General features: G+C 40.5%; 1 protein-coding gene across 4 annotated transcripts in view; it reads right to left on the bottom strand.

The window, feature by feature from the left end:
• Vti1a (vesicle transport through interaction with t-SNAREs 1A) overlaps positions 1-14,840 on the bottom strand; it is a 343,741-nt gene that overhangs the window by 126,957 nt on the left and 201,944 nt on the right. For 2 of the 4 annotated variants that reach the window (XM_047551899.1, XM_047551902.1), the window contains 2 exons: positions 11,967-12,037; positions 11,242-11,314 (listed from right to left, as the gene is read on the bottom strand). In XM_047551899.1, coding sequence (XP_047407855.1) covers positions 11,249-11,314; positions 11,967-12,037 — 137 coding nt within the window. In that variant the 3' untranslated portion in view covers positions 11,242-11,248. The remainder of the gene's footprint in view (positions 1-11,241; positions 11,315-11,966; positions 12,038-14,840) is intronic. The other 2 variants (XM_047551896.1, XM_047551897.1) reach the window with 1 other exon arrangement.

Genomic DNA, 14,840 nt, shown 5'->3' with positions numbered 1-14,840 from the left:
GCTCTGACTTATCATGTAGCACAAGTTACTACGAGTTGCTGTTTCTTAAAAATGTATAAGCCAAGACTCCTAAATTAGATATTCAACTACCTGGGAGTGAGGTTTTTGAATCTTAGGTGCCCACCATATTCCCTTTAATACAGTAAACATTGAACATTTGCTATTGAAGATGTTAATGCTGTCACTGTTCAGATGCTGCTAAGAACTCAATTTCTATGGCTATAGTCTGTATAATTTTCCAAATTTTGTCCCATCTTGGGGAAATGACCTTGGGCAAGACTCAACTTCTGTAGGTCTCTATAACTGCTATGGTTTGAATGTATCCCTCAAAAGTTTGTGTGTTGGAAAACTTAATCCAAAATTCATCTTTTAATGGTTTTTGGAGCAAGGGTCTTTGGGAGGTAATTAGGATTAGATGAGGTCCTGAGGTTGGGGTCCCCAGGATGCCATCCGTGGCTTTATGAAAAAGGAAGAAAGACTCAAGCTTGCATGGTTGCTCTGTCTTGCCATGTGATGCCCTCTGTTTTGACAGCCGCAGAAAGAAGACCCTCACAGATGCTGAGTTGGCGCCATGCTCTTAGACGTCTCAGCGTCCAGAACCAAATGCCAAATAAACTTCTATTTTATATATCAAGTCTCAAGTATTTTGTTACAGTAATAGAAAATGAATCAACAATAACAGCAGGATAATAATTTTAATATAAATTCACAGTGTTCTTATGAAGATTGCTCTAAATGCGATAATGTGCATTTTGTAACACCATAAGGCATAATGATTGTTTTTAAGGACTTTTTTTTTTTTAATGGTACCAAGAATTGAACCCAGGGCCTTGCACGTAGTAGGCAAGCACTCTACCCCTGAGTTACATGTCCAACCCTTACAAATTTTGAGACAGGGTCTTCCTATGCTGCCCAGGCTGGCCTTGAGTCACTGGGATAACAGGTACATGCCACTATGCCCGGTCTTCAAAGACTTACTTTTAATAAATGATCTGATTTCCCAAGCAAGGCATCCCTGCATTTTTAGTTTTTTGTTGAACTGTGTGGACAAATTCAAAATGAGTGTTTCTTGTATGCCAACACTTTTCAAATGAGCTATGAAATAACTATTTAGCTAAGAAAATGTAACAACTCTTCTGTAACAAATGTTTCATTTCTCAAATTTTGGGGGAGTTAATTATAGATTCTTTTGAAAATGTTATGGAACTTTAATGAAAATTCAGATTGATGCACATATACATACACACACAAATTTTCAGAAACCTTCAGTGGTTCAGACTCTGTGAAGCTACCCAGGAGAGGAAGCACTAGCCTTACGGCTTGATTCAGAGATGTGGTTTCATAAAAGCACTTGGAGACCTGATTCAGACACTTTTAACTGATTTGGGGATTAAAAAGTTGCCAGGTTTTTTCCTGATCATAAACTCATTAAGGCATCGGCAGACAGAGAATAGAGTGGCTTTCTCCTTAGATAAACTATAATTGTAGAGGAAATTGCTGTGTTTCATAATTTCAAGCCACTTCAACCCTCTTTTTAAAAATTTTGGTCAAATTTATTGCTCTGGCGTTTTTCCCATGGGCATTCCTAAGTAAGTTCTAAAGTTTATCACATAATTTTGCAAAAGAAGTCACTAGCCTTTTACAAAGGAATATTGGATTAAGACAAATGATTGGGCCTCTTTCCATGTCACCTCTACCTTGTCAAAAAATGCTAGAGACAATTTCAAATGACAGCAACCTCAATTAGTGCTTGCAATCTAAAAAATACTTTAATTTCACTTTTGGGTATTAAATATGCTTCTTAACAAATGGTGTTGGTAATTTTTTCCCCATAAAAGCAAAGAATTCTTTCTTAATACCTAGATGACAAAGTCTCAAATATACACAGTTGTTTCCTATTATGGCTTCCCTGGAAAACATTTCTGGGAAAGCACAATTCCCAGCCACTTACTTTGTTTACAACAGACAAAACTGCTTGTGTGGTATAAATAGGAGTCTGTCCTTAAACGCTGCTGAAAAATAAAACACAACCATGAAAAGGAACCATTTCCTGCCCTAAAGGTGGCTTAAAAAAATTCTTAGCTACTTTAGGAACAGCACCAAAGCATAAATAATAATTATCAATTGCCACATAATAAAAGACTAATTTTATAGAAAAACAAAAACAAGCCACATATTCCAGAGATGCCCTCAGATTGTCGGCATTAGGTTTCCTTACCCAGCAAGATGATGAAGCCCCCCTTTGTCCCCTGCGTTTGTGATGTATATCTATAACTCCTTCTTTGGGCAGATAAGCCTTGCCTTGTCTCTGGAACTGCACTTTTAAAAGCAGATTCACAGTTGTTTGACTTTTGATCTGGGTAGCAGCTAGCCCTGACCACCTGCACTGTGCAGAGCTGTTACTGAGCTTGCTTTGTCCCATCTTATAACACAGCAAGCCTTTTAAAATTGATGTGTGAATACGCTAATTTACAATGTGAGCGTTCAAACAAAAAAATATGGTGGTGGTAGTGGTGGTGGTGGCGGCGGTGGCGGCAGCAGCAGCAGAAGGGGGAGATTTGTGAGGGGAGAAGCCCTAACCCTCAATTTATAAAGTTCAGCTATTGTTCGCTGCCTCTGGCATTTAATGAAACAGATGCGAAAGGCCTCCCTCAACTTACAATGGAGCAGACAGTGGCGAGATGGCGCGGGCCTGGAATTGTAAACCGTTGTTTGGTGATGGTGTATGTTAATAAATAGCCATTTACAAGGGGGGCTGAGGGCTCCATTACTTGTTTATAAGGAAGGCCTAAGGCTCCTTGCTTCGAGTTAACAGTTCAAGGCTGTGTTCAAAGAAGGCATTGATGGTGAAGGTAAAGTGCTCCCTCTGCACATTAAAGACTGGCGTGTATCCTGGGGAAGAAAGGAAGATCATAAAAGAAAGGTAATTCAAGAATTAGGTCAAATTGTGCCTCACAATCAAGAAAAAAATATAAGATGCTTTTCTATTGTGATTAAATAATGGACAAAAATATTCTCTTATTGTGAAGCTCCTTTTTTTTTTTTCCTTTGCGCAGCTGGGGAGGGAAGCCAGGACCTTGCGAAGGCTAGGCAAGAGCCCCCACTGAGCTGTACTCCTAGCTCGTATGTATTTTATCCTTGGTTGAACATTTACCTGTATCCAAACTGCAATAGATAATAACCTGCAGAATCTCAACTAAATTATATGAATCTAGATAGCAACTTTGAAACTATTCCCAGGCATTCCTCCAAAGAGTAGTCATTGATGAGGCTATACCTGGGTAACACGGCCCTTTTACACAGAGATAAAAGTTCATCTGGAACTTTCCAAAATAACACTTGTTGTTTTCGTTCACCCAGTATCTATCCCCCTTTCTGGTAAAGCTCTCATTCTTCTGAGGGAACCATGCTTCACCCATTCATCTCAGTCCATTTGTCCAATCCCAGTACAGGGTCCCTTGTCTAGAACATCAGATCATAGATGAATAAGGTTTTTATACAACCTGAACCAATCAGAATCTGCATGTCTCCAGGCTATAACTTTTGTTGGAACTATTGGGAAGAAAAAACATGCTATATTCAATGGGTGTCACTGAGGGGCTGGCAAAACTTTGTTCTGACAAGAAGTCCCTGACGAAGGACAGAACCCACACACAGAGATCTGAGATGAGAGATGGAAAAAGCAAGACCCAGTCTGGACAACATTATTTGAGCCCTCAGATTCTACAGCTTGAAGTCACTGCTATCCTTGGCTACATAGTTACAGGAGGCAATATTTATCCTTTTTCATGTATAGCCAGATTTTTAAATTTTTGGTATAACCAGTTTGATCTGGGTTTCTGTTGCTTGCATCCAGAAGATTCTGAGGAAGATAGGTGGCAAATGGAGAGCATTATAGGTAGAAGTAAGAGGTGAAGCACAGTGATAGAATTAATGAAGAGTCAAACCAGCTCTGGGGATGGCAAGTAAGAAGCCTTGGTGTACGTGCGCCTGCTGTCTGTCCAAAGGCAGTAGCAGTCAACGAGGTTGGGAGTTCACGGGTAGAACTTAGAAACGAGAACAGGAGGACACGCTTGTGTTAGCAGGCTTCTAATACAGGGAAGAAAATGCACTAGTTTTGCACTTTGGAAGACAAACTGGCAAACCATATTTAGCAAGACAAAAGAGGGGGAGAAGAAGCACAGAGATCAACCAGGAGGCTCGCCTCCCTGATAGTCCAAGTGGGGGGAAGGCATCCATGCTGGGGGATGCTCTGCTCATGTGGAACTCTGGGTGCTCTGGGGAGTCTGAGCAGTGTGGCTGACTGAGGGTCCCAGAGAGGGAGAATGGTGGCTCCCTTACAGGGACAGGGACATCAGGAAAGGATGGGAGGATTTTATTTTTATTATTCATAGTTTTTTGGTTTTTGGTACTGCAGAGTGAACCCAGGGGCACTCTGCTGCTATATCTCATCTTTATCCTCGACCCTTTTTATTTTTTATTTTGAGACAGAGTTTCACTAAGTTACCGAGGCTGCCCTTGAAATTCCGATCCTTTTGCCTCAGCCTCTCGAATCACTGGGACTACAGGAATGCACTGCCACACCTGGGCTTAATTTCTAATTTTTTGAAACTTCCTAGGAAACTCTGGGAATGGAAAAAAGAAATTTAAGAACGTCAATTTAAAATTCACCAACTTAAAACAACTATTAATGTTTTTATTTGAGTCCTTGCTCCCAGGCCTTTTGTTTTTAAAGCGATGACAAGAGTGACTACCGTTTTCACATTTGCTGAAACCTCATTTCGGAGCAGGCACTACTGTGTGCACTTCACATGTACTGACTCATTTAACTTTGTGAGAATTCATGAAGGAGGGACTACTGTCCTCTCCACCAGGAGACTGAGGTACAGGGAGCTGAGATTCTTACCAAGGTCAATGACAAAGCAGGAATGTAACTCCAGAGCATATGCCTCTAGGTGCCCACAGAATGTCGGGCAAAAGAAAACTGGGACTAGGTGGAAGAGAGTTAGACATAAAGTTTCCTAACCATGAGACTTGCCGACTGCTGGAGGCTGGGGTGGCACAGGTTTTCCTCTACATGCTGGTTTGTTGGTTCCAGTTAATGCTCAGAAGCAAGCCAGTTCTAAAGGAGTCCTCCAGAACACTCTCTTGGGACTCCTCCTGCACCCACAGCTGCAGCCCAGGGCCCTCAGCCCATCCTAACAGAGGGCTCTCCCGGGTTCGTTCAACGCTTTCTGGATCGATCTCCATGCCTACCAATTGGTCCTCTGACGCTGTGAGCAGTCTCAGCCCAGCAGAGCAGGAGAAGCAGGTCTGGGGGTGGTCGGCCAAGGATACCCAGTGACCGCTCCCTCGCCTCTCAGGATGCGAGCCACATTGCTGTACCGAGTCCTCAGGAAGGCGACCTAACACATCAAGAGCCTCGGGATGCGTCAGTGAGTGCACAGCAAGCCCTTGGATTCTTAAAGGCCAGAGGGCAGTGTGGATCCTGGATCTCCTAGAGCAGTGAATCAGAAGGGGTCAGGAAGGTGGGGACACTGGCACACATGGCCACTGCCGAATACCTCCAAGTACTTATTTTGGACCAGTTTAAGGAAAGTGTTTACTACATAATTATTTCAGAAGAAAGGGAATTGCATAACAGCATAATTACAGTAAAAATTAGCAAAATGAAAATTCCACAGCTTGTCCCCACTCCTTTCCTTTCCTCAATGGACAGTGAGAACTGCTCTCACTGTGAGTGGCCTTTGGGAACCTCACGGAGTACGTGTGAAAAAACACACCAAGTTTGTATTCTAACTCTGCCCGCTGTGTATCTAACTCCAGAAGGCCTACCTAACTTCCTCAAGCACAGTTATGCTCATCCGTAAAAAGGGGTTAACGCTGCTTCCTTCACAAGGTTAAGGGCTGAGTCATTTGCGTGTAAAGCACGGCTTGGGGTCAGAAACACACTGAGGGATCAATTGAGGCAGATGGCAGTCATCACTGACAAGGAGGATGAGGTCTCATAATGTTGCCCAGGCTGGTGTTGAATTGATGGACTCTAGTGATCCTCCTGCCTCAGCCTCCCAAGCAGCTGGGACTCTAGGCATGTGTTACCTTGCCCAGTCAAATCCTATGTCTAAAAGCACAAGATTATTATTAAAGAAAACTATAAATAAGGAAGTACAGAGTTGTTTAATTTGGCAAAAGCATCATCTGTGTCAGCCTTGAAGAGGTCCACGGACAAAGGCAGTAAGTCAAGTCTGTAGTAATAGAGTCACACGAAAAAGGACGAAGATTTAAAAAAGGGATTCTCTCTGTAACATTAATCTAGCTCAGCTCCTAACTGTGCAAGGATCAAAGAATCTACTGCAAATTCAATAATTTTATTCTGAAAGAATAGTGCTTAATTAAAAGCTGAAAAGTAGTTTAGAGGCTGAGATCTGGCTGCACTAACTTCAGGTCAGGACCCACGTTCATCACCAGGCAGCTACACGAGCCACGAAGGAGGAACGAGAAGAGAAAGGAAAGCAAGGGTGACGGGGTAGCTCAGTGGTGGAGCGTGTGCCTGCCACGCTGGAGGGCCTGGGTTCCGTCCCCAGCACCAGGGAAAAAAGAGAGAAAGAAAATGTGCACACGCGAACACAAGGCTCTGTGAGAGAAGGGGCCTTTTCAAGGCATAAATACTGAGAGTAAATTTTCAAGGACGTTTTTCTCACAAGTCTTGAAAACTGTTGAATTTTAGCTATTGTAATAAGAACAATTAAAATATAATGAAATGTTTCCTGAGCAAAATGGGGGGGGGGGCAGGGAGAATGAAGTTTCAAAGAAGCTTAAGCATCTAGTCACGGTCTATTTAAGAATAAGCCCGTTTATTTAAAAATATATTATTTGTATGGCTTACAGATCTGCTCTGGTGTTTCTCCTGCACTTTCCCTGAGGAGCCACTGACAGTACATTTCAGTTTTCCAGATGTTTTACCTGTCATTCTACCAAAGCAACAAGACCACGTTTAAAACGTAACATGTGATAGCAATGATAGCTGGCAATTATTCCCCAGGTCGACTCAGAAGTCACTCTAACAAAAACACACACTAAACAGTATCATACGAACAGTGCTGGCGAGGCCAACCACGTTTGCTATGGTTGGCTTTGTTTATATCACAGGTTGGTCACAAAAGACCTCTCAGAAGCAACTTGTGTGAGAAGTTACTGCACTCACACTGGAAGGATAAGCGATTCATTTCTGAAGGAAACACTCTGATTTTGCAGGTGGAAATAGTTGGGGAAGAGAGAAAATTATTTTGTACTGAGGTCACTGTTCAGAAGAGGTTTTTTTTTTTTTTTTTTTAAAATATATATGCAGCATATGCAAAGCAGTTCACAGTAAAATCCTAACATGCTCTTCCCATTTATGTTCCCGGAACTCTCAATTTATGAATTTGTTATATCCTTGAGGAATCTTTCAGATACTTCTAGAAAAAAAATCACAGGATTACTGATTAATTGTTAACTACTATTAGAGTTATTTAGAGGTGAAAGGAAATAGAATCATAAATCATTATTTCCATTTTTTCTGATTAAAACTTTTGAAAGTCTCTATTTTCGTTTTCATTGATTCCCAGCACTATCTGATCTAATAAGACTTCCCAGTCAAATATATGGAAACACACATACCCACGCGCACACAAGTGAACACAGCATATAGGTGAAGAGCAACTGTGGAGCCTCCTGGTGACCCTGGTAGCACTTTATGACAACCAACAGTAATGATCAAGTTTTGTGAGACTCAATGAAAAATCCATTTCTTGGCCCCAGTTACCATGCAAAGGGTCATTTGCTTCATAGCCATTTTCATTTGATCTGCATTCCACTTTATTTTAACTGTCTACAGAGTCAGGAAATGATACTTTGTCCCTAGGTAGCTCTCCATCTTATGTCAAGAGGAAAGAAAAATTACTTTCTAGGAAATAAGCTATAGCTTCATTCTGATGTCAAGTTTTACTCTTATAATTTTGAATGGACCAGTTTTCTCCTTTGTTTTCTTTCTTTTGGTAACATAGTGTAGTTATATGAAAAATAATTTTTCTTGACTGAGCCAGTTGCTATCCACTAACTGAGGTATGTCTCAATATTTTCTGCATAGTTTAATTTTTTAAAAACTTACTTGTGTTATAATTCCATAAATCATCTTCCGTTTCCCTAATTTTTTCACAAACACGTTGGTTTTAAAGCTATTCAAATCGTATTTTACTTTGGTTGTTTGTTTTCCTGGTGAAAACAAATGATCAGCAAGGATAAATTGAGGCTGCAGAATCTTTAATAGCTTCCACGGGAATCAGATAATTCTGTGAATTCCCACTGCACACTTTTATGCACATATAATCACTATGAAGGCAAAGCTAAATGTGGTTTCATCTCAGGATTACTGTGTCTTGTACATAGGCATAGAGAAAGAAGGAAGGAAATGGATTTTAATCTTATTTGAAGTTAAAAATAGATTAAAAAGCACAAGTGTTAGATGATTATTTAGAGACTGCTGGATTTTATAAACTTAATTTTTGTGGCTTTCTTATTTTGGTCAGTCTCAAAAATGACCAAATGGCTGTATATGTGGACTTTAGCTCCGAGTGAACTTGGGTTTCACTTGTCCTCACAACTGACTGACCACTACAAGTGAAATGACCCAAATGTGGGACTTGGAGATGCCATTTCTATTCATTTCACAAATTTAAAAATCTTGAAGTTTAAAAAATTCTAAATAACTTAAAACTTTCTCTTAAATAAAGTAATTCCTTGCTTTGGTACGTTATATTTATTCTCAGTTAAACACAGAATTTGTCATATGAAAATAAACAGGCTCATGTTACATGCAGGTAAATGTTTACCCTGCACGAAGAGGACACTCGTTTCTTCTACACATTGGTGAAGGTGACATGAGCACATGGTTCAATGTTGTGCTGTTTCTTAAATCAGAAGCACTTGTTGACACACAGTATAGCTAGACAGTTTTGGTAAGAACAGAGTTCTGGAACATGGCTGCTTTTTAAATAAAACCCTACCAGTGCTGGAGCAAATGGCATGTGATCAGAAGAGCAGTGACAGAGGGTATAAAACAAATAAAAGAAATGAAATAAAAGGCCTTGGCACATAGGTTCTGGTTCTACTTCTCAAGAGACTATGTTTTAGGAAATAACCCAAATGGTGATGTAAAGAGGTTGGTTAGTTTTTTGCACTTTCCAAAGTCCAAAATCAACTGTGATGAGGGATAGCAACTAGAAACAAAACCAAAACCACCACTATGCATTTGGTTCCCAAAGACTCAGTTCAGTTATACCACTGATGAGAAGTACCTGGGAATCTTGGCAGATGCCAAGATTCCAGCCTGTTCAATGAAAAGCACTGTCCACGCATACAGGAGGACTTAAGAGCTTTGGCTCAGCCAGAGCCAGGTGATGTCCATCTGGGCATTTTATTCCTGTGAGTTCTCTACGAACATCCCAAGAGAAGATAAGTCTAGATTGACTGAGTCTGCCTACAAAGACAAGTCGAGTAGATTTCGCCAGAGTAATTTTCTTCTGTAGGCTTCTGAGCCATCGCATTAGCGCCATGTCCCTACGGAAAGCCCAGTCTAAGGTCGCAGAAGTCGTTTGTGCTTCCCCCTCTCTAAATGACTTGCAAATTTATTCAAACACAATATGAGGGGATGCTTTATTTGTTGAAATAACTGTCTGCAGTGTCCTGCACTAAAGGGTGAGGTACATCAAGCAGAAACATGGACAGAAATACATTGGTTTAGAAACCCATAAATCCTTATTTGAATCTGCCAACCTGAAAGCCACGTAGAGCCTGAATAAACTATTTTCCCTAAATGCTACATCTGATTAAGCCATACCATTAAATGACAGCTGAACTTTAACATTAATATGATATTATTTAAATAACCACATGATTTTTTTTTACACTAAAAATGATGAATGATTTCTGGACAGCTCAATTGACATAAAGCAGGAGGACTCTTTAATGAGATTTGACAAAATGGAGACATATGCAGAATATTCGTTACAGCTCACATCGCAGGGGCCCTCCCAGGAAAGCAGTAAAGGTTTTTTCCCCCTTTCTTTCTTTTTTATTGTCTTTATGCACTGAAGCATTCCTTTCAATCACCAGTTCCCTTCTCTGTAGATTTTGAGATTTTCTCAGGTCATTTACTTATTATTCTTAATCATAGAATTTGGTGGTTTATAGTTCTGAGTTGGGGCAGTGGGTCCAGGAAGAGGAGGGGCAAAGCAGACACTAGGCTGGCAGTGCCCGGGGAACTCTGGACTCACTTCTGATCAGGTTGAGAGATCACATTAGCCTTGAAGGTGGAACAAACACACACTGAATTGTTTCTTATGCAATAAATCCTCAGCACAACCAACAGTTTTAGCAAATTACTGTATATGGATACAAGATCGGAAAAGGCTTTCTTATTTTTAAAAAGTTGTCTCTTCAGTATCAACTACAATGAAGATTTTCTTCTTTAAAATTCCAATCACACTCTCCTAGAGGTCAGTTTCAACATTCCTGACTCACTTTTCCATTCACAGTTCCAAATGGGCATCGTTGTGCCAGACGATACTCTTACTTGGTAGATTTCAAGTGTAAAATCATTCTGTGCTGAAAATACTTGCACAGAATATAACCAACTCTGATTCCTTTATCTTTTTTATACTCTCCCGAATATTTTCCGTCAATCAAAGTTTAGTCACACACATAAAACATAAAGATTTATTTGCTGGCACACATGAATTCAGATTATTCAGATAATCTTGACATTGTATGAATCATCTTGAAGTATATACATTAAATAAAAATGTTTCCCCAAATGGCATCCTTTAGAGAAATGAAAACAAGGCAAGAGAGAGCCAGGTTGAGACCAAGTGAGCTCCTGCCGACACAGGCTGTGCTTCCTCCAACAAACAGAAAATCAACTCAGGCTGCTCCTGCCATGGGGCCTTCCTCGGGCTATGAAAACATTCTTCATGTCTAACCCTAATTTTTCCATAGCTTGAGGTAACCCCGCTAGCTCAAGCCTTCTCTATAGGAGTTACTCAGGATGTGTCCCTGTCCAAATAAGAGTTAAAATCAGCGCTCTATTATTTCAAAGGGGTCTTGACACAGGGCACGAAGAGTAGACGCTCACAAGCCTGTAAAATGCCTGGATGCAATGGATGGAAAAATGTAAAAGAGACGGAGAGGAAGGTGGGTCCCTACCTGGCTCTTACCTTCGCAACATCCCTGTCAGGATCCTGGAGCTCTTGCCCAGGTTGGCGTCTGTTTCCCGAAGCTAAGAGGAGAAAAGCAGTGTTAAAATTCAACTCAACTGTAAACAGGTAGATGATTTCTAAAGTGCATGGCTAGCAGGTTTTATTTCATGATAGAAAAACTGAACAATAAAAATGTTTATATACACAAACACAAATGCATTTCTGACACTTATACAAATGTGAGAATTCTTAAGAGTCAGAAAGTGACATGTGAGAGGTGAAATCAGGAGCTTTAAACTGGATACTTGAACTGGATATAAAAGCAAATGTCTCAAAGGCTGATGAAGTTTAACATGCAGCTGGTAATTAATTTCTAATATATGAACGTGCCATGTCCTAAAAATATAAGTGGAGATAAATGAAGTGAGGAGGGGTGAGACATCAGTATTTTTATAGCTTTTCTCTGAAAGAGTGACATATTCCAAAATCCCCTTCAATGACCTTCTTCTCAGCCAGAGGGCTAAATAAAATCCCCCCGGGGGATATTTCAGAAGGGGGAATCTCCCCTTCTCACACCCTTGCTCCTCCTCCTCAGAGACTGCTCCATTCCCCCTCTTCGTTTTTATACATATGTACTATATTCATGTTAGTGGTATGTCTGTGCATGGCCCAAGACCTTCTGTGTCTTCTCCTTTACTGAGTGTGTAAAAGAACTGTGTCATTCGTACTTACTCTTTCCCGTGCTCGTTGTATCTTTTCTCTGTCATGACTGAGGTTTTCCAACATCTCCTGGCCAATTTGTTCTATGGAAAAGAAAATGAAAGTCAGGAATGACAACTTGGAGTACACGTGAGAAGAAGCTTCGGCAGTACCAAACTGAAAGTGGACGCAGAATTAAGGCTGAAGCCACGTCCGTTCTTCATCAGACACAGATTTTAACTCAGGTAGTTGAAAAATACAAAGAGTATTTAGTAAAGTTACCTATCTGGAGTATGATTAGATACAAGCTCTAATTCAACCTATAGGAAGGACATAACCAACACAGCAGAAATGACTTAGTGGTGATGTGACTTGCCCAAGGCCACTCCAACAAACTACTGGCAAAGTTGAGGAGAAACCAGGTGCGCTGGTCTATTCCTTTGTCATCCTGGAGTTGGGCCTTTGGACTTTATGGGCTAAGAATAGTGTCAATGATTCTGCTCCACCTCCCCTTCATCACGGCCTGGGCAAGTCAGTGCCCATTTAGGACAACGTTGACTTCAATGTATTCCCCTGGCATAGTGATCATGTTTCCACCACCCGCAGCTTGTTGGTAGTGGAACTTTTACTAGTCTTCCATTTTCTTAGAGGCAAAGGCTTGTTTAATGTGTTACCAGCTACAATACATTCTTAACAAGTAGCTGAGGAGCGCTTAAGACAGTGTTTTTACCCCAGAACTTCCAAACATTTAGCTTGTATCGCAGCTCAGCACAGTCGTGAAAAGCCACACTGCTAAGTTCCGATGAAGTCTTTCCCAGTCACAATCATCTCATTCGGTTGGCACTGCAGTCTCTCTTCTGACTGCAGATCCTTCTGTGACAGTAGGTATGTCCTGACCTCACAAATATCCAGCTGCCTTGAATAGATTTTTTTTTTCAGACTCATCCTCCATTAGCTGGGAGGTGCCTTATTCTCTAAGAGAAGGATGACGATCTGCCTGCCTTAGGATCCTCCCTCATCAGTGTCTCGCACTCGCTCACCTCTTTCCTCCCTTGTATTGTCTCTTTATCCTCCCTAGAATAACACTCATCTCTGGCTTACAAACTTACACAAGTGTTCAACAAGCACCTATTATAATAATAGCAAGTAATTTAATAAAGTCATCAAGCCATCCCAGGGCAGTTAGCTTGGCTCATGTATTCACTGACAGACACGACAGCAGTGATCAGGCCAGCTGAGAGCCTGGCTGTGAACCTGTGCTGCTGGAGCCTAAATTCCAGAGTTGGCACTAACCGTGTTGGCACTAACCACGTGGCTTTGCCTTAGCTAGCTAGCTAGCCGTGTCATGTCTCAGTTCCTTAATCTCTAAAATGAGAAAAATACCCATAGCATTATATCACAGCGTTAATGCAAGGGTTCAATAAGGTAATCAAATAACACAGTGACTGGCCCCTTGACAACATTCATAATAATTTATTGAATGATGATGATATAAAACAATCAAGGAACTAAGGAGACCTGTTCCTAACTCTACTTTTGTCGGAACTCATATGAATTTCACTCACATGATACAAAGTTTGTTCTATCTTTCTCACAAATTTGATATTATAATCAAATAAACTAACCTGAGTGAAAATGTGGAAGCTCTAGATTACCACACAGACGCATGACATTTTAAGATTCAAAGCATCGAACAAATAACCATTAAGTCCCCACCCTGTGCTGTGCTCTGGCCCATGACAAGACCTAGCATTTGCACTCATGGAACCATGCTGGTAATGAAGACAGCGCAGATGAGTGTTTTAGCTGAGTCTGTATTTCATGGCACATCAGAAAAAGACAGTTTAATACTTTCATGACAGAAAATCCAACTAATAAACAGTGGTTACATACATTACCATAAATATATTTTTGACACAGCACAAACTCTGAAAATTCACTGCCAGTATAGTACCTTCCCAGAAAAGTACCTTCTCTTAGATTTTTTTTTAAGCTCTTTATTATTAACTTTATATACTTTTTTCCTTAAGGTAAAACTGTATGAGATATTTGGTTCCCAGGGAGGGTACCACAAAAGTGGAAGATGAAGATGAAGGAACAAGAGTTGAACTTTTTTCTTTTTTTCCCTAAAACTACAAACTTCTGTCGTGCTGTTTCTATTGTTACATTGGATTCCTTTAATCAACTTAATATAGCAATTTTAATTAATTTTTAACTTAAAATTTTCAGTGTCTACCAGCATCATCGATCCTGTCATTATTTCAGCAAGATGCTTCCTGCTATCAGGATTGGTATAATAATATGTGATCTCAAATAAACAGGACACAGATTATCACTATTGTGTCTGTGGCCAACATAGTGTTGCAAGAAAGTATTCAAGGAAAGAATTTAAAAATGAAGTCTATGGAAGGTTTGTAGCCTCTTCCTGCTCTCAAAGTCCATGAGCTAGAGAAGAGATGCTGGAAAGTAGATAATAGATCCACGATTCTAACAGGCTTGCCAGGGAAGAACCACTTACTGGATCTATAGTCTAGTGAAGGAATCAATGGAACAAGAGGCAAAGAGATTGGTTCTATTCGGGAGTCATAAGCCATTCCCACAATTACACTGGTGCCCCAAAATGGCTCAGCAAACCAAGTACTAACCTCGTCTGGCAAGAGAAGACATACTGGCAAGACAGGACACATTTTGGTCTTAACACTGAAATACCATGCATTTGTTGGGAATTCTTTTCTCATTTCTTCCCTTTTACTTTCCATTTTAATGCTCTAATAAAGAAAATTCTAGGACAGATAGATTAGACGTGGTTACTCCTATGGAAACAAAAATATTCATGTAAAGAAAGTTATTACTGTTAGGCAGATGTTAGGGGCAGTTTTGGTTCCTCCATAACTCCCAGAAAAACGC

Source organism: Sciurus carolinensis, chromosome 5 (genome assembly GCF_902686445.1).
Source record: "Sciurus carolinensis chromosome 5, mSciCar1.2, whole genome shotgun sequence".
Classification (NCBI taxonomy): domain Eukaryota; kingdom Metazoa; phylum Chordata; class Mammalia; order Rodentia; family Sciuridae; genus Sciurus; species Sciurus carolinensis.
The sequence above is the reverse complement of the archived record's forward strand: the minus strand, read 5'-3'. Positions and strand labels throughout refer to the sequence as shown.